The sequence below is a fragment of the Heteronotia binoei genome, chromosome 18 (genome assembly GCF_032191835.1).
Source record: "Heteronotia binoei isolate CCM8104 ecotype False Entrance Well chromosome 18, APGP_CSIRO_Hbin_v1, whole genome shotgun sequence".
Taxonomy (NCBI): domain Eukaryota; kingdom Metazoa; phylum Chordata; class Lepidosauria; order Squamata; family Gekkonidae; genus Heteronotia; species Heteronotia binoei.
Window position 1 is genome coordinate 8,094,335 of NC_083240.1, and position 17,978 is coordinate 8,112,312.

The 17,978-nt window shown below is 49.0% G+C and overlaps 1 protein-coding gene across 1 annotated transcript; it reads right to left on the reverse strand.

The window, feature by feature from the left end:
• Nucleotides 1-13,902: 13,902 nt before the first annotated feature.
• On the reverse strand, nt 13,903-17,484 carry HES4 (hes family bHLH transcription factor 4). The gene is made up of 4 exons (XM_060259215.1): nt 16,872-17,484; nt 16,037-16,132; nt 15,645-15,732; nt 13,903-14,832 (listed from the first exon to the last, which is right to left on the reverse strand). The coding sequence occupies exons 1-4, from the start codon at nt 16,977-16,979 to the stop codon at nt 14,258-14,260; spliced, it is 867 nt and encodes a 288-aa protein (XP_060115198.1). The 5' UTR covers nt 16,980-17,484; the 3' UTR covers nt 13,903-14,257.
• Nucleotides 17,485-17,978: the final 494 nt, after the last annotated feature.

Below are 17,978 nucleotides of genomic sequence, written 5' to 3' on the forward strand. Positions count from 1 at the left end.
TCCTTTTCAGGGAGTTTTTGCGCCAGATGCAAAGAAAGCTAGGACCCGGATGCCTTCCGGTTAATTGCATTTCTCAACAAATGCAGTTTGGCCAAAATTTCCCTCTTCCTAATTGGTTTTGCTTTTTACTGGCAAGTAAACTACAGAGTTCTCAGTCTAGGGGTACCCAAACAGATTTACAGACACAGAGCTCTTGTTTCTATTTAGCCTCACCAGTAACGAAAAGCAGCAGGTAAAATCTGATGCAGAATACCAGTTTACGTTTGAGCAAGGGGTGGAACAAGCGTGGCTGAACTGTGGCTCGGGAGCCACATATGGCTCTTTCACATATATTGAGTGGCTCTTGAAGCCCCCCCACCCAAAAAAAAGGCATTTCTCTCTTTAAATCACTTATCCAAGTCAAGCCAGATGGTGGCTTGGAGAATACATTTAAAATTGATTTCTTTCCACCTCCACTTCCCCATCTATTTGCTTCCCTCCCTTCCTGTCTTGCGGCTCTCAAACATCTGACGTTTATTCTATGTGGCTCTTACATTAAGCAAGTTTGGCCACCGCTGAGCTAGAAATATCGCTCTCAAGGGCAGGCATTTAAAATGTCCAATGTTGTCACAAAAAAGGTCCTGCTCCAGCTATAGTTGGTTGAAACCAACACACAATGTAGTGCTCCCAAAAGTAAATCCCACTGATGGAACTCACTGGAGCTCGCAGTCAAGTACAGGATTGCAGTGAGACAGCCCAATCCTAAACGTGTTTTCCCAGGAGTAAACCCCTACGTGTACACGAGGCTTGGTCTCCAGCGTGCAGCAGGGTCACAGCATTAGTCACAATGGTTATCTGAAGGTGGAGGGGGGGGGAGACGCAGGCATTAGGGATAGGGTTGCCAAGTCCAGTTCAAGAAATATCTGGGGGCTTTGGGGGTGGAGCCCGGAGACATCTGGGGTGGACCAGGAGTAAGATTGTGACCAGCATAACTGAACTCCAAAGGGAGTTCTGGCCATCACATTTAAAGGGACTGCACACTTTTCAAATGCCTTCCCTCCATTGGAAAGAATGAAGGATAGGGGCACCTACTTTGAGGGCACACAGAATTGGACCCCCTGGTCCAATCTTTTTGAAACTCGGAGGATATTCTGGGGAGAGGGACTGGATGCTATGCTGAAACTTTGGTGTGCCTACATCAAAAAACAAGCCCCTCCCAGCGCCCAGATACCCAAGGATCCATTCTCCATTATACCCTATGGGAATCGGTCTCCATAGGGAATAATGGCGTGCCCAGCAGATATTTCCCTCCCTCCTTTCCCCCCGCCCCCGCTTTCTGATGACCCTGGGTGGGGGAGGGCCTCCAAACCGGGGGATCCCCTGCCCCCACCTGGAGATTGGCAACCCTAATTGGAGGGCTGGCGGTGCAAAAAGAGCGCGCGGGGCAGGGCTAGGCCACGGGGGCTCCGTTCCCACCCTTCCCGGCTGCAGCCCGACCCCGCCTGCGGCGGCGGGGAAAGAGGCTGCTGCGTCATTCGCTCCCTCCCTCCCTCCCCACCCGCCGGCCCCGCGTGGGCGGCTGAGCTGAGCGCTGCTTGGCTCGCGAAGAGCCGCCGGCCGGCCAGCCAGCCAGCCAGGAGCAGAAGCCGCCGCCGCCCGCAGCCTGGGCCGGGAGGGATTTCTGGCTGCCTTGGCGGCGCGCCCGGCCGCAGGCTGGTGGGGAGAGTTCGCCCTCTTCTCACGACCTCCAGCCACCGCGCGCGACCCGGCGCAGAGACGGCGCGCCCGCCGCCGGCCCTCTTCGCCCCGCCAGCTCCAGGGCGGCCAAGCCAAGCCAGCCGCCGGCCAAGCACGGCCCGGAGAGCCGCTTCCCTCGCCTGGGCTGCTGGAGTGGAAGCAGCAGGAGCCAGGCGCTGCCGCCTGTTTTTTTTTTGGGGGGGAGGCCTTTTCCCTCCCACCAACCCCCTTGCTCGTGAATTGTTCCCCTCCTTTGCCCCGTTTTTGCCCCACAACAACCCTGCGAGGTGGCTTATAGGTTGGCAATCCAAGCTACATTTTCCTAGGGCGGGGGTGGCCGCACTTGCTTAACCTAAGAGCCACGTCGATTCAACGTCAGATGTTTGAGAAGTCATGAACACCAGATTTTTGAGAGCAGGAAGGAAAGCGAATAGATGGAGGGGGAGAGAGGTGGAAAGAAAGCAACTTTCACTTTAAACGCATTCCCTAAGCTGCTAGCTGCCTTGGCTTGGAGAAATGATTTAAAGAGACAAATGCTTTCTCTTGGCCTGGTGGAGGCTTTGAGAGCCACATGTGACTCCCGAGCCACAGTTTGGCCACCCGTGACCTAGGGGTTCAATTAAACAGCCTTCTCCCTGGATGCTGATCCTCGATCAGCCAGTGAATGCTTCTAGTGATCTCAGGTTGCCAACCTCCAGGTGGGGGCTGGAGAACTGGAATTCCAGCTTCCCCAAATCCCTCTCTCCCTAGGATCTGTCTCCAAATCTCCAGCAATCTTGCAGTCTGGAGCTAGCCTCTTTTTCTTTTTAGTCTAGCCTACCTTGCAGGGCCATTCTATGGCAAACATGGGAAAGAGGGGACGATTCATTTGTGTCATCCTGAGCTCGCAGGAAGGGTGTGATAAAAATAAGAGCCCAAGATGATCCCCCATTGGTCGGATAAAAAAGTCTCTAATCCAATAGCCTGCTTCCCAGTCCAGTCTTCCAGAAGCCCACAGCTGCCACAGCAGCATTCCCAGCCCCACCCAGTCAACCCAACAGCTGATGTTCAGATGTTTACTGTCTCCGAACTAGGAAGTTTCATTGAGGCATCCTGGCTTCTGGCCGTTGATAAAATCCAAATGAAAATAAGAACTGGACGTATTTGCAATGCGCAGCTTCCCTCCCGAAGGTATTACAGTCCGTTCTGAGCCTTTGGGATTGGAGCCAAACAGACTTTAAGACGAGCATAGTGCCGATGTGGCAATGTTGCTGTATCTCTTTTGGTAGAAGGGAAGCCAGAATCTCAGCCAAAGTGTTAGCTGGTGCAGATGCTGATATAACTGAGCTGGAGTGGTATGTTTGACCGTGCAGTGGAATGTCTAAAGTGGGTACACGCACAAGTCTAGGAAAATTACAGGATGTTTTTTTTACCCTAGTCCACCACAATCTCTTGCAACTCCACACTTGATTAATATGGAAAAGCACGGCTTTTTTTGAGCAGAAATGCACAGGATTTGCATCAGGGGGTGTGGCCTAATATGCAAATGATTCTGGCTTTTTGTAGAAAAAGCCCTGCGTGAAACAATGGCGACATCAGGGGGTGTGGCCTAATACGCAAATGAGTTCCTGCTGGGCTTTTTCTACCATAAAAAAGCTCTGTGGAAAAGCAATGGGGGTGAGATGGGAAGAAATCTTTCAATTTAATATTAATGTCCGCTCTTAGGGTCCAATGTTGACCTTCTGTTAGCTGAGGGGGAAACGGCTAAAAGGGGCCGGAGAGGGGCAGTTGTTGTGGGGAAACTGGCGGGGGAGAGACATTTAACCTCCCATCCCAGTGCCATGGCCCCAATCCATCTTACTCCTTCCCTTGACTGTTTTCCAGGGCAGAAAAACATGTCAGGAGTTGCAGTCCTGGAACTCCAGTGTCAGTTTTATTTAGTGTGCTCTTTGGTTTGTGTGAGTTAGGCTGCTTGTGAGACTTTTTAGTGTAAGTTAGCTGCTGGCATCTTGTTGGAACCAGAAACTATTATAAATGGTTACAAGGCTGCAATGTGAACTGGGTTTGTATCTTTGCAGCCTTGGACATTTATAGATGCTGCAAAGTGCCTCTAAGTCTCCATAATGCACATGTGAAAAGCAGAAATGCTTTTCAGCTTTAAATGCATTTGAATGAAGTTTTAAAATCAGTTGATGGCTATGCAGAAGGTCAAGACCGGGCCTTGAATTCAGCAGCAGCTCACAGGAGCACAACTCCGGAACCTTTCTGATGCTCCCCTCTCCTCCTCCCCACCTACCTTGTCCATTGAATAGGAGGTGCAGCTGCATAACAATCCCTGGATTAGGAAAGTGGGCAGCCAGCCAGCCACCAGGAGCTTTGCCACGCCCCCAGCAGCCCTCGTTAACCCCTGGAGAAGCCCACACCACCCTTTCTCCACTTCTTATTTGATTTTGGAAGTGGGTGGCTTGCTGGCCTTTTGACTGGGGGGGGGGGGTGACCAAGGAGAGCCCCGGGTGAGCGAGGCCTGCTTGGGCTGGCTGGATCTCTAGCCAGCCCAAGCAGGCCTAGCTCACCAGGGGCTCTCCTTTCTTGCGTCGGGTTACTTTTGGCCAGTGGGGGGCATATGCTAGTGAGTTATGCTAATGAGCCCCACCACCTATTTTTCTACAAAACAACCCCTGGTCAAGACTATTTCAACCCAGCTGCATTTCCCCTCTGTCATCCAAGAACAGATCTGTTCTATATCTGCCCTTCCAGCCCTCTGTCATTCAGGACCTCAGAAATAGCCCAGTGGTTCATTGGCTTCACGTAGGTCCCTCTTCCTTAAAAATCCAGACAGCCCAGCTGTCTACAAACAGTTTATCTACAAGTTCCCCCCCCCCCGCAACTTTTCAATCATTTTTCAAACTCTGATAAGCACTGCATTTCCAGAAGTTGCAGAGAAAATCTCAGCTATCAGGAAAACATCTGGAATTAGCTTCCAGTGATGAAACACTGGCCAGGTGTTTTTGATAGTTAGACAGGGATTTGCCTGGCCTGGATGGTTCTAGCTTAGCCTGATCTCATCAGATCTCAGAAGCTAAGCAGGGGTCAGCCCTGGTTATTATGTGGATGGGAGACCACCAGGGAAGTCCAGGGTCATGACAAGGCAGACAATGGCAAACAAGCTATGAATGTCTCTTGCCTTGAAACTCCTATGCCAAATGCCAAACTCATTTGTTATGAGGGCCGGATCTGACATAAATAAGACCTTGTCGGGCTGGGCCATGTGTGTATACCTATTTCAGATTAGGTAGCAAAGATATATAACCTTCGTAAAGGACACAAACAAAAGATTTTTTAAATAAAACATGCTTAAGACATTAGCATTCATTGGTCTTGAAGGTGCTTTCTTTGTATTTCTCCCATGGGATCCAGGGAACTGGGCAAAGGAAGCTCTGGCTCTTTTCTTCCTTCCCCAGGGGACCAGGAGGGAGAGGGACATCAGCCAATCCAAGGAAGAGAGAGGCTTGACTCAGTAGCTTTGCTGTTCAATTGAGAGAACCTGGCAAAACAAGCTCTGCCTCCCCAAGGAAGGAGCCTCAGCCAATGGAGAAAATAGAGGCTTCTGTGCGATTGAGCAAGCTTTGCAGTACAAGCTAAGATGCAGAAGGAAGCAAGAGAGAGGGAGAAGGAAGCTGGTGACAGTCGCTCAGGGGCCTGATAGGTGCCCTCCAGGGGCCTGATTCGGCCCCCGGGCCGCAAGTTTGACACCCCTGTCCTATGGAGTTGCTTCCCATAAGTCAGCTGTGACTTTTATGAGGGATTGACAGCCAGCACCTGTGGCAAAATATTCTATAGGGCATATTGTGCATCGTTATAAGGCATAGTTTCTAGGAAGTGAACACCATTGGGCTCAATGGAATTTACTTCTGAGTAGAAATGTTTAGGATTGCTCTGCAAGAGTGACACAATACCATACTTTGGACTTGAGTGGTGGCAGAGACCTAGCTAGTGCCTCAAACGACCTTTCTCCTCCATTAACGATAGTTGTCATTACTGTTGCCTCTTGCCAGGTTTATGCATCACCTTGGACTTTTCCCTTACTCTGACAGCCACCCAGTTACTTTGCCCTTCTGAGAGCAATCTTAAGGAAGATGATGCCAGCGTTACAAAAGTCATCGTGTCAGACATATGAAATTCACTTCATTTATTTGCATACACCCCAAATGTAGGGCTGCCAACAAATGAAGGATTGTACAATCAACGCAGAGCTTTAATTGCAGAGTTAGTCTTTCTCTCTCTCCATTAATAAGTGGAGCTAAATTGAAGGCGCATACGCTCCTGTCACTGCTCTGCAGATGTGTTTGCTGGCTCCCTTTTTCTTGCTGTTCAGTTTTGATGTACAAGAAGAAGATGATATTGGATTTATATCCTGCCCTCCACTCTGAAGAGTCTCAGAGCGGCTCACAATCTCCTTTACCTTCCTCCCCCACAACAGACACCCTGTGAGGTGGGTGGGGCTGGAGAGGGCTCTCCCAGCAGCTGCCCTTTCAAGGACAACCTCTGCCAGAGCTATGGCTGACCCAAGGCCATGCTAGCAGGTGCAAGTGGAGGAGTGGGGAATCAAACCCGCTTCTCCCAGATAAGAGTCTGCGCACTGAACCACTACACCAACCTAGCTCTCCATACTGGCTCACTAAACATACTGATGACTTTTTTCTTCTTGCCTGTATCCGTGGCTGACAGAAATTTAGTCTTTCCTTTTAGCAATAAGAACCCTAAGCAACTGAGTCTGTCTAGATGTGCGAAATCAATGTCAATCAGGTCTTTTTTAAAAAGCAGTATACTGATTAGAACTGAACTTGTTTATTTCGGTTCTGCTGTGTTACTATACAAGGAATTAATTACAGATTTTAAGGAAAAAAGATTCAAGATGCTTTTACTTCTACCCCAAGAGTGGTAGCTTTTGATATAAGCTGTGCTGCGTGCTTCTGTACAGTTCCTGGGCATTTCATTGTGGCTTAAGAACAAAAAATTCCCCTTCTGTGTCAGACTAACTGCCTCCTAACTGGGCTGAGAGCTGGCATTGTGGTGTGACTGGGCGGCTGTGCTGCAAACCAGGAAGTCTTTGATTTGAATCTTGCCTCAGCTATGAACTTACTAGTTGACCTGAGGTTAGGCCAGCCATTATTTCTCAGTCGCACAGTGGAATCCTAAGAACATTTTCTGGGGAGTAGCCCCACTGAATACATCTGAGTACGATTCTGAGAATGGTGTTGGCAGTCTCCCATCTTCAAAATGGGAAATGATCATACTGATCTACCTTACAAGGATGTTGTAAGGATGATGGAGATAATGCATGCAAAATATGTTTAAGTGCTTCCTGACCTAGATACCCTGGCAAGCCCGATCTTGTCAGATCTTGGAAGCTAAGCAGAGTCGACTGTGGTTAGTACTTGCAGGGCTTTTTCCGAGCAGGAATGCACAGGAACTCCGTTCCGGCTGACTTGATGTTAGGGGGTGTGGCCTAATATGCAAAGGAGTTCCTGCTGGGCTTTTTCTGCCAAAAACAAAGCCCTGAGTACTTGGGAGACTTCCTTGAAATACCCAGATAAAAGGCAGCGGCAGGCTCTATTCAATCACCTCTCTAGTCATTCACCAGAGGTTGACACGGCTTCCAGGTGCAAACGCACACTAGAAACACACATACACATACAGGGGTCATTTTGTAAAACAATAGGTGTCAGAGCTCATTAGCATATGCTGCCCCCCCCCCAGCCAAAAGCAACCTGATGCAAGAAAGGAGAGCCCTGGGCAAGCGAGGCCTGCTTAGGCTGGTTAGAGATCCAACTAGCCCAACCAGGCCTTGCTCTCCTGGGCCGCTCCCCCGCCCCCAAGTCAAAAGGCCAGCAAGCCACCTGCCACCCAAAGTCACATAAGTGGAGAAAGGGTGGCGTGGGCTAATGAGGGCAGCTGGGGGCGTTAATGAGGGCAGCTGGGGGCGTGGCAAAGCTCCTCGTGACTGGCTGGCTGCCTGCTCTCCTAATCCAGGGATTGTTATGCAGCTGCACCTCCTATTCAATGGACAAGGTAGGTGGGGAGGAAGAAGGGGAACCCTCAGAAAGGTTCAGGAGCTGCGTTCCTGTGAGCTCCTGCTGAATCTGAGGCATATATGTGTGTGTGTGTGTGTGTGTGTGTGTGTGTGTGTGTATGTATATATATATATATATATATATATATATATATATATATATATATATATATATATATATATATGTATATGTATGTATGTATATATATATGTATGTATGTATATGTATATATATGTATATGTATACACACATACATACACACACACTCAAGTGTTAGCACTTATCATGTACTGGACATGTAGCTCTAGAGCTGTGGTAATGTCTGTGTGGTCACTGCAATCTTTACAGTGCCTGGCAAGGACTGGATGAGGCCCAGCATCAAATCCAGACTTAGTCGCAAGGCTCACTGGGTGACTTTGGGCCTGCTGCTCTCCTTGTCTTAATGTCTCACAGGACTGTCGTGTGCATTAAAAGAAAGAGAAAAGGGTTAAATTAAGCACGTTTACTCAGCCCCTTGGAAGAAGCGCATGGTAAAACCAGATTTCTCAAAAATATCACAGATTTCTATCAGTGGCGCATAACCTCTGCCACCTGACCCAGCTATTCCCTGTGGGCAGGGGCCACGTCTGCTGCCCCTTTGTCTTCTGGCCATTTCACAGGTGCGGATTTTGAAACCGTTCATTCCTCTGCAGTGAAACGCTGGCTGCAGTTGCTTCCCTTTGGGCTGGGATTCACACGCTGTGGTGTGCGTCTCTCTGCAAGTGAGTCAGAATGGGTGGCAAAACTGTCCTTTCCACCAAGGATGAAGAGGCGGGGAGGGGGGGGGGGAGTCGGAGAAAGAGAGAGGAGAAAAAGAAACAGGCCTGAATTATTCTCTTTTATGAGGTAGGCATTGTGAGGGCAGGCGATTGAATTTACAACGCCATTGAGTATGAGAGTCCATCTCTCCCTGTCAATGAGAAGGGGGCTTGGATGGGAGGGGGCGGGTGGAATCAGGAAAAGAGGCACATTTAACCCTTCTGCTCTCCATTCCCAGGCATCTCAATAGGCTCTTGGCCTCGCAAAAGAGCCCGCTGCATACCCAATGAGACCTTTTATACCTTTTAATTACCCTTCACCACAAAAGGGCTGGGGCTCTTCTCTGCTGGCCTTCCTACAAGACGGGAGGAGAACCATACCCTTGCCCCTTCGCCTGGGTCCTTACACAAGAAATGATGGGAACAGGAGAGCGAAAGGGTGCATGTCTTCTTCCCATAAAATGTTAAGAGCATGTGCTGGAGCAGGTCAGAGGTCCTTCTAGCCTACTACTGTCCTCTTTCCCAGAGTGGTTAACTGAATATCCCCAAAGGCCCAGAGTCACGAACTGACATAGATGAGATGCCAAAAGTTCCCCTGGCAGATGGCTGTTGTTCAGCGTTCCCTCTAAGCTGAGTTAGTGGGAGCTAGCTCACAGTTCTTTAGCCTCCAGCGAACATGTTTTTGTCTTGGCTCAAGAAAAATGACCCCAGAGCCAACTAATTTATGCAGTAGGTCGCAATTTTAATGCCAGTAGCTCACAAAGGTAGAATTTTTGCTCACAAGACTCCGCAGCTTCGAGGGAGCGTTGTCGTTCCTGCCCAAAATGAAATTCAGGGGTGCCTAAACAAACCAGTGAATAAATAATGTGGAGGTCTTAGTTAGCCGTCGATGATAGACCTTATTCTTCATGATTTTGTCTTATCCCGCTTGAAAGCTCTTTAAGCAAATAGACGTAGCTACATTTTATGGCAGTGAGTTCTTCGAGTTAATGACGCATCCTGTTGAAGTTAATGACACATCCTTTTGTCTGTTCCTGAATCTATTGCCTATCAGCATCCTAGGGTAGAGTTGCCAACTAGCCTGGGAGAAAAGTGCTCTGCCCCTTTAAAAGAACCCTTGTGTGGAAATTGAGAGAAGGAGCTACTCATGGCATGGGGGGTAAATAACATCCCTGTCAAATCTTTTATTGAAGGGGCAGAGCATTTATTTTTCCAGGCAGTCGGCAACCCTAACCTCGGCCGCATGCAAGTTGTAATGATTTTGAGAGAGGAAGAAAAAAGTTCTCTCTGTTCTCTCCACATCCATGCATCAGTTTTAATCCTCTAACACGGGTGTCAAACATGCAGCCCGGGGGCTGAATCAGACCCCCAGAGGGCTCCTATCAGGCCCCTGAGCAATTGGCTATCATTTGCTTCCTTCTCCCTCTCTTGCTTCCTTCTGCTTTCCAAGGCTTGCTCAATCACACAGGAGCTACAGAGCAAAACCTCTCCATTGGCTGAGGCTCCTCCCTTGGGGAGGAAGAGGGGGGGAAACAGCTTGCCTTGCCGGGCTCTCTCAGTCACACAGCAGAGCTACTGAGCCAAGCCTCTCTTCCTTCTATTGGCTGAGGCGCCTTCCTCTCCTGGTCCCCAGTGAAGGAAGGAAAGAGCCAGAGTTTCCTTTGCCCTGAAAACATCTTTAAGACCAACAAGTGCTAATGTTTTAAGGGTTTTTTTAAACAAATCTTTAATTGTGTTTGTGTACTTTATAAAGTTTATATCTCTGCCACCTAATCTCAAATAGGTACACACATGGCCCGGCCCGACATGGCCTGGCCCAACAAAGTCTCATTTATGTCAGATCCAGCCCTCATAACAAAGGAGTTTGACACCTACTCTATCACATCACCTTCCTTAGCCTTTCCTAATAGGAAAGATTCTCCAATCCCTTGGTTATAGCAATCAAGTGCGTATACTTTTTTTTTGTATTTTGTGTGCATGTGCACCTGGAAGTCATGGCCACTTCTAATGACTGGTAGCCTGGAGGATATTCAGAGAAGTGGCTGAATAAAACCTGCTCCTGCCTCCCGGCTCCGGTATTCCAAGGAGGTCTCCCAACCAAGTACTTGCCAGGTTCGCCCCTGCTTAGCTACCAAAATCTAACAAGATGGGGCTTGCCTGGCCTATCCGGCTCAGGGCAAGTGGGTATACATTTGACTTGAAGTTGAGCTGAATTAGCCGGGAGGCAGAAGCAGGATTTATTCAGCCATTTCTCGAATATCCTCCATATTTTATTTTGCTCTCCTCCCAAGGAATTTAGGGGAATACATAGAGTACAGCCCTCTCATTTTGTCTTCACAACAACCCTGTGGAGTAGATTAAAGGAGCAAGAGATAAGTGACTGGCCCAACATCACCTAATGTGATGATGCTGGTTGTGGAGCTGTAGCCCTGTCAGGTTGACAGTCTCCAGGTGCAGAGTGCTTTTACTCCCCATAGAGCAAACGTTGCTTCTTCTCATGCATCTGGATCAAGGCCTTTTGGGTCAGAGGGTATGACTTCCTGGTAGGTTTGAAAGCCCCAGGATGGATTTGTGGGAAATGTTGCTGACCTTGAATCAGCCAACTCCCTGCAAGCTACGAAGGTAGGCATAAGTATGGGTTATGCCAGGATTAGTCCCCAGACTAGTTTCCAGTGCCAGTCTTCGGCCCTGGGCCACAGGAAGTAACATGCAGCTGCCATTGCTGAGGCCACATAGGGGGAGAAGCAGCGTGCCACATGTCTGGATCCAGCTAGGTAAAGAATGCTTTTACACTAGTCTAGGGGACATTTGTGTTTTATAGATTAAGGTGGATAGTCGTGTTGGTCTGAAGGAACAACGTTTGAGTCCAGTGGCTCCTTGAAGACCAACCAAGTTTAATTCTGGGTATAAGCTTTTGTGTGCATGCGCACTTCTTCAGATATATTCCAGTATCTGAAGAAGTATGCATGCGCATGAAAAATTATACCCAGATTTAAACTTGTTGGTCTGAAAAGTACCACTGGACTCAAACTTTGTTCATTTGTATTTTATGTTGCGGTGTGTGTGTGTGTGACACTTTGTAACCAGTGTCTAGCTGAAAAGACAGACAAGATAAAGTCAGTCAATAAATAGTGGTGTGCCTTTGTGCATGTACAGAGAATGCCTTTTCCTCAACCTTCAACCTAGGCACATCCGGCATTAGCATTAGGGGAAAATATCTTGCAAGTGCAGCTTCTTGCTCAACAACTTTTCTTTCTTTGCTAAAGCAACCCCTGGCCCAAGAATTTTTTTAAAAAATGTTTTATCACAGCAGCGAGAAGTCTCTCCGAGGACACTGTGCGTGGGCAAACAGATTGCATGAGGTCCTCCAGCATTTTACTTGTCAGCTGAAGACCAGCTTGAAAACACAGTACGAGGTATAGGGGCAGACGTGTGGCCAACCTCCAGGTGAGGCCTGGAGATCTCTCTAAATTACAGCTTCTCTCCAGACTACCGAGATCTGTGCCCCTAGAGAAAATGGCAGCTTTAGAGGGCAGACTTTGTGGCATCACGCCCCGTATAGTTCCCTCTCCTCCTCTGGCTCCACTTTCCCTAGGCAGTGCTCCCAAATCTCCAGGAATTTCCCAAACTAGAGTCGGGAACCCTAGATCCGTGGCTTACATGCCTTTGCCCCCTCAAAGCACAGTAGGCCCATCAAGTTCCATCAGATCGGTAAACACGTTATGCCTTTTCCCCACTAACATTAGTGGGAAGTGTTAGAGCGTAGGACGGAGGTAATGGGAACCAGTAGGGCTCGAGTTCAAACCTTGCCTCTGCAATAAACTTGTTAATTTGTCCTTAGGCAAGACAGGTTGCATCAGGACGGGGGTGATTTTGGCTTACCTTGCCAGATTGTATTGCTAACAACTCACACATGGGGAGATTTGCCACTGTCTTGATTCAAAGAAAGCCATTAGGCTGCTGAGACCCACACGAGATGGGCCATAGATTACTGACCCGTTATGCTGGGGGCTAGATCAACTCCCTGGGATGTGGCAGGTATGAAGAGGATTACATGTCTCACGCTGAAGGTCCCAGTTTCAGTCTTCTTCTGCATCTCCTGTTAAAGGACTTTGAGCACTAGGTGTTGGGAAAGAGTTTACTCCCATCAGGGTCCTTGGAAGCCACTGCCAACCAGAATAGAGGCTATCTGGCTGGTCTGTCTTGGAATAAGGCAGTTTCAAAGATTCCTCTTGGGACTGGCTGAAGCTTAGTGGTAAAGAACATATTTTGCCCACTCGAAGTCCTGGGTTCCAATCCCCAGGCCTTGGATTCAGTGAGAACTCACAGGAGCTCAGCTCCTGAACCTTTCTGAGAGTTCCATCTCCTCCTTCCCACCTTGTCCATTGAATAGTAGGTGCAGCTGCATAACAATCCACAACCTATTTTTCTACAAAATGACCCCTGCCAATCCCTATTATCTCCAGGTGTTCAGAAGAGAACTCCCCACTTTTTTTCTGCTAGGGACTTGGAGAGCCACTGTTGAGTGGAAAGTACAGAGCTGAGACGACCAGCGTCTCACTCTGCCTAAGCCATTATCTTTCCAAGGGTAGATAATCTTTGTTCAGGAACACCCTGAGGACCTCCGCCCCTCAGTGTCTAAAAGCTTCAACCACACACTAATTTTCATTAATTGCACACTCTTCTGGAGGCATTTTTAAGGGCTGGGTGAAGCCATACCTCGTGGGTATCTATTTCCTATCCTCCCAACCCCACCCTGAGCACACTAGTTTCTTCTCACCACTGTATTCTTTATAAGCAGCATTGCCAAATGACTCCGATAGCCTGTTCCTTCTTAGTAGTGGCTTGATTTGCAAAAATCAGATGAAGCTTCTAGAAGCATGGAGTACTTAGCTGCTAATAGTAACAGTGCAGACCACTGTTAAAAAGGTCTAGGGGGCAGGAGCTATGTTTGTTATTTAAGCTAGTGATGTTATTTAATAGGGTACAATAGTGAGCTGTGGATACTGCCAAGTCCTTGTTAAGGCAGCCCACATAGCATAATGTTTACAGGGCAGTGATTTTGATCCTCCATAGTATTTATCCATGATTCTGGAACTAATCAGTGGATGTATCCCAAAACCCAGCAAAAGTTAACAGCCCCTATAAAAATTGTACTAGTCTGCTTGCTCATGTATACCAGTGGAAGTCATTTTTTAAATATCAGCTACAAAAAGAAACCCATTCTTATCATATCCAAAATTCATTTCCTGGAGACAATTTCCAGTCACCCTAGGTGAGTATATAAGTCTGATCCCACTATGTTTCCCCCCCCCCCATCAAATAACACACTGTTGTTTCTAGTTCATCAAGAAAGTTTTTATTTGTACAAACACCTTCCAGCATTTTTTTAAAAAAAGCTCAGGCATACAGAGACTCACAAAAAGAAGCTTTGGCATAGTATGTGGGAATATTTGATACAAAACTAAGACTTTCTTCTTTTTTAAGAGAAGTATGTCACATAACCAACATTTTATTTTTTAAAAAAGAAGTAAAAATACAAGCTAAAATCCCATCCTTTGGAAATGAATAAATAATTTCAAAAGAATTAAAATTAAAAAAAACCACACACACACAAATCCAGGTTCCATACAACGGAACCAAATTCAGATATTTTCAGGGTCTCGGGGAAGGGGAGCAGTTAAAAGGGGGTCACCACGGTCTCCAGACGGATTCACTCCGGTCACCTCCCGCCTGGGACACGGGTGCTAAACTCCCCCCAAAGGATGTGAGTCCTTGCACTGGGGACACCGAAGGAGTCGCTGTCGAACTGCCGGAAGACACTGGCATGTTTGCATTGGCATAGAGCGGTATCACTGGCCCGGTGCCAGGCGGGAAGGCCGGGTTGGGAATGAGGAAAGCAAACTGGCCATCCGTTGCCGGCACCAGCTGAAAACCCCCATAGACTTTTGGGGACAAGGTTTCAGCAGGGTTCAGTTTACAGGACACCGGCATGCCTCCGGCTCCAGCGGCCGGACCCGGCAACTGGACATGCAGAGGCTGAGCCAGATGTGCGGGCTGTCCACTTGAGGCTTGAGGAGGCGGTGGGGGCGGGTAGTTCATGGCCACAATCTGACCCAGACAAGCCGAGAGGTGGCTCAGCAGCCGGCTGCGGACATCCGTGTTCACCCCTTCGCAGGTAGAGAGGAAACGAGTGACTTCATTCATGCACTCATTAAATCCGGCCCGGTACTTGCCCAGCACGGTGGGATCAGCTGTCAGGGCGGCTGCAGGGGAGAGAAGAGGGGGAGGGAGAGGGATTAGTGGCTGGAATAATTCAAAGTCCCTGGAGCTCTCTGACAAATTCCTTTCCTAAAGGATGTCCCCACTTGGGGGGAAAAATCGACAGAATGCCTTATGCTGGCTTGGAATTGCCCCCTCCCCCCAATTGCTTGTGTCGCCAAGGTCTTAGTGGTTGCGGGAGTAGCCAGCCAGCATACCGCAGCGATACTTGGCTACGCAAGACTCAGATTTGACTCCTGCCACAAAGCTTCTCAGGCAAGCCTTTTCTGGGGGCTGGGACCAGAGAAACCCGAGTTCCAATCCTTATTGTGTCACGAAGCTCATTTATGGGTGGTCTTGGGCAAGCCAAGAGCTCTCTCAGCCTAGCTGTGGAATTGGCCACCAGGATGGTGACTGGCACGCAGGGAGATCGACTGGAAAGAAGGATGCAGTGCCAAGTGTGCTAGATCTCTTAACGTAGAAAAGGGCGGACCGCTTTATACTGCATCAAGTCCTTGTTCTCTCAAGCCCAGCGCTGCAATGGCTTTCTAGGCAGAGACAGGTCTCTCCCAATCCTTGCTGCCTCAAATCCCTTAACTAGAAACATCTCAGGATGAACCTTCTCTGTGCAAACCATATGTTTTATCATGCAGCCACACTCCTGTCCTGCAGGGCTACCTAACAGCCAGCAGTTTTCAGTCTTTTTCACAGGATAGTTGTTGCAAGGACGGGGAACCAGATGGGGAGATTTTGTAGAAAAGCTCCAGGAATTAATAGGGCTCCTCCCTTACCAGGAACGGGACTGGCTGCCACTCACCTGTCATTTGGGCTCGCTGAAGGTTCCGCAGGTGTTTAACTGTCATTTCCAGGATATCAGCTTTCTCTAGCTTGGAGTGCCTAGAGCTCTGGTGGAAGAAAGCAAAAGGGGGAGGGGAATGAGTACACAGCAGAGAAGTTTATCCCCCAGGTTCACAAAACCTTCACCTAATAGTGTGAGATCAACTTGCTCTCCCCACCCCCTTAAGCAAGGCTGGCTTAATCTAGCTTTCTCAGGCCAAAACAGTGGGGGGGGTGGTGGTGGTGTTCTGGCGCAGCCAACGCATGCCCCAGAATCCACTGAAACACCTCAGGGGGTTTAATGAAGCTAGGCCCTGCATTCCACCACCTCCAGACTCTTCCGAATTGAGTCTGCCTTCCACTTCAACTTACATCTTTCTTTAGGGCATCTAGGATAAGCGTCTTGAGCTGGCCCAAACTTTCATTGATCCTGGCACGCCGTCGCTTCTCCATGATGGGTTTGGATGACTGCGAGGGGAGAGAAAGGAAAGAACACTGAGCACGCTGTTCATTCGGTCTCCTCAGGACTCTGCTCTTGAATTGGGTTTCCGGTAGGTTTTTTTTTAAAAACCCAATTTTAGAGGAATGCACCATGGTTATTTAAGCCATTGCACTGGACAATATAGAACATTTCTTAGAGCTGTGGGTTCCCTCCAGTCCTCTTACGCGTGGATTCTAATTCCCCCATGTTTCTCCTTCTATGCGTTCCCACCAACATTCATTGTCAATCTACCCCTTGCTAAATAAGCTATTGCTTCCTTTTAAATATTGAAGACAGTGAGCTGTTCCCCCCCCCAAAAAACATGCCGATCCACCGGTTTCCCATTATCAACCGGTCTCTATGCCCCCTTTCTTATCCTCCTCCTGATGCCAGCAGTTTCCAGGAGCTCTTGCATACCAGAAGCACAGTCACATCAAAGAACCAAGCACTTTTCTTTTCTCCTGCACTAACCAACCTCAAACCCAGGTGAAAGAAGTCTGGTTATAAAACGATTAAGGTGAACCGAGTGAACATTCCTAGGCATCCACAAATACATCTCACTCAGATAAAACAGGCACATTCAAGAATCACGCACTTCGGGGCACAGTTAAAACATTACATCAATGTACTGTGCAATATTACACTTATGCACTCTGCAAAACCGCGGGTACATTTTTCTCAACCTCAAAGCAGGGAGAATTCCACACACACACACACCTCCATTACCTTTCTGTGTTCGCTGGCGCTCTTGGGTTTATCGGGGGTTTGGCTGGAGCTGGCCGGCGCCCCTGCGATGGGGGAGGCGGTAGGTTTTTCCAGGGTATCAGCCGGCATCTTTGCAGTGGAATGCAAAAGCAAAAATTTGGGGAGGGCAGGCAAGAAAGAAGCGCGCTGCAAGCCTCCAAACCTTGGATCGGTGGGCTGCTTCTGTTGGAAACCGTATATATCCGATGTGGGTTAGCCCAGGCGGCGGCTTCTCGGGTCGGCTCCCAGGCTTAGAGCCCTGGCTGGCCACACATCAGGGGGAAGGGGCGTCGGTGCCTGCCACGGGGAGGGCAGGAGGCGAGGAAGCGCTACGCGCGACGCAGCGGTGGCTTGGCTTGATCCTTTTTGCAGCTGCAGATCATCCGCCGCGGCTGGCTGGCTGCTGGCGGACTTCAGGGACCCCCCTGCGCCTTTATAGCCGCCGGCGGCTCCCAATTCGTGTGAAACCTTCTCCACATTCTTTCCCACACTCCCGCCAGCCAATGGGAGACAGGACTCACCCCGTCGGCCGCGGCGATTGGAGGACGCCCCCGCGAGCTGTCAGTCACGCGCCGAGCTTCCCAGAAGGAAAGGGGAGAGAGAGAAAATAAAAAAAATAAAAAATAATCCTAGGCTTTGGTGGAAACCAGCAATTTAGGAGGGGAGGGATAAAGACGGCTTAAGTGGGAATGCAGAGGGAGGGGGGGGGATATAGAAGGGCAGCAGCAACAAGCCCCCTCCCTCCAAAATAGGGCGCCGTGCAACTTGGGTAGCCCTCTGAAAGGGCATCTGCGGTGCAACCTCTCCCCGTCCCGTCCCCAAGAGACCCGGAGGAATGCAGCGATTCCAAATTGTGCCTTGGAAGGATTGGGGTGGTCGTGGTGGAGAGAGAGTTAGCCCGCGCGCGGGCATTTCCAGTTTGATTAAAGTACAGGGGCGGGGGGGAATCTCGTCCCCCCCTTTTTTTGCAAAAGCAAACGGATGCAATTTTTGTTGATGTTTTTGTTTGTTTTGGCAATGCTGTTCTTTAAGAAGAAGTTGGATTATTGAAATGGACGGCTTCTTTGGGCAAAGGCTGGGACAAGCCTT

What these genes read in the sequence shown, in the direction of transcription:
- HES4 (XM_060259215.1), bottom strand. Translation starts at nt 16,979, where the DNA reads ATGCCGGCTGATACCCTGGAAAAACCTACCGCCTCCCCCATCGCAGGG. An exon ending in GCGCCAGCGAACACAGAAAG is followed by an intron (nt 16,133 to 16,871) that starts GTAATGGAGGTG and finishes CTCCCCTCGCAG; the next exon opens with TCATCCAAACCCATCATGGA. An exon ending in TAGATGCCCTAAAGAAAGAT is followed by an intron (nt 15,733 to 16,036) that starts GTAAGTTGAAGT and finishes TTCTTCCACCAG; the next exon opens with AGCTCTAGGCACTCCAAGCT.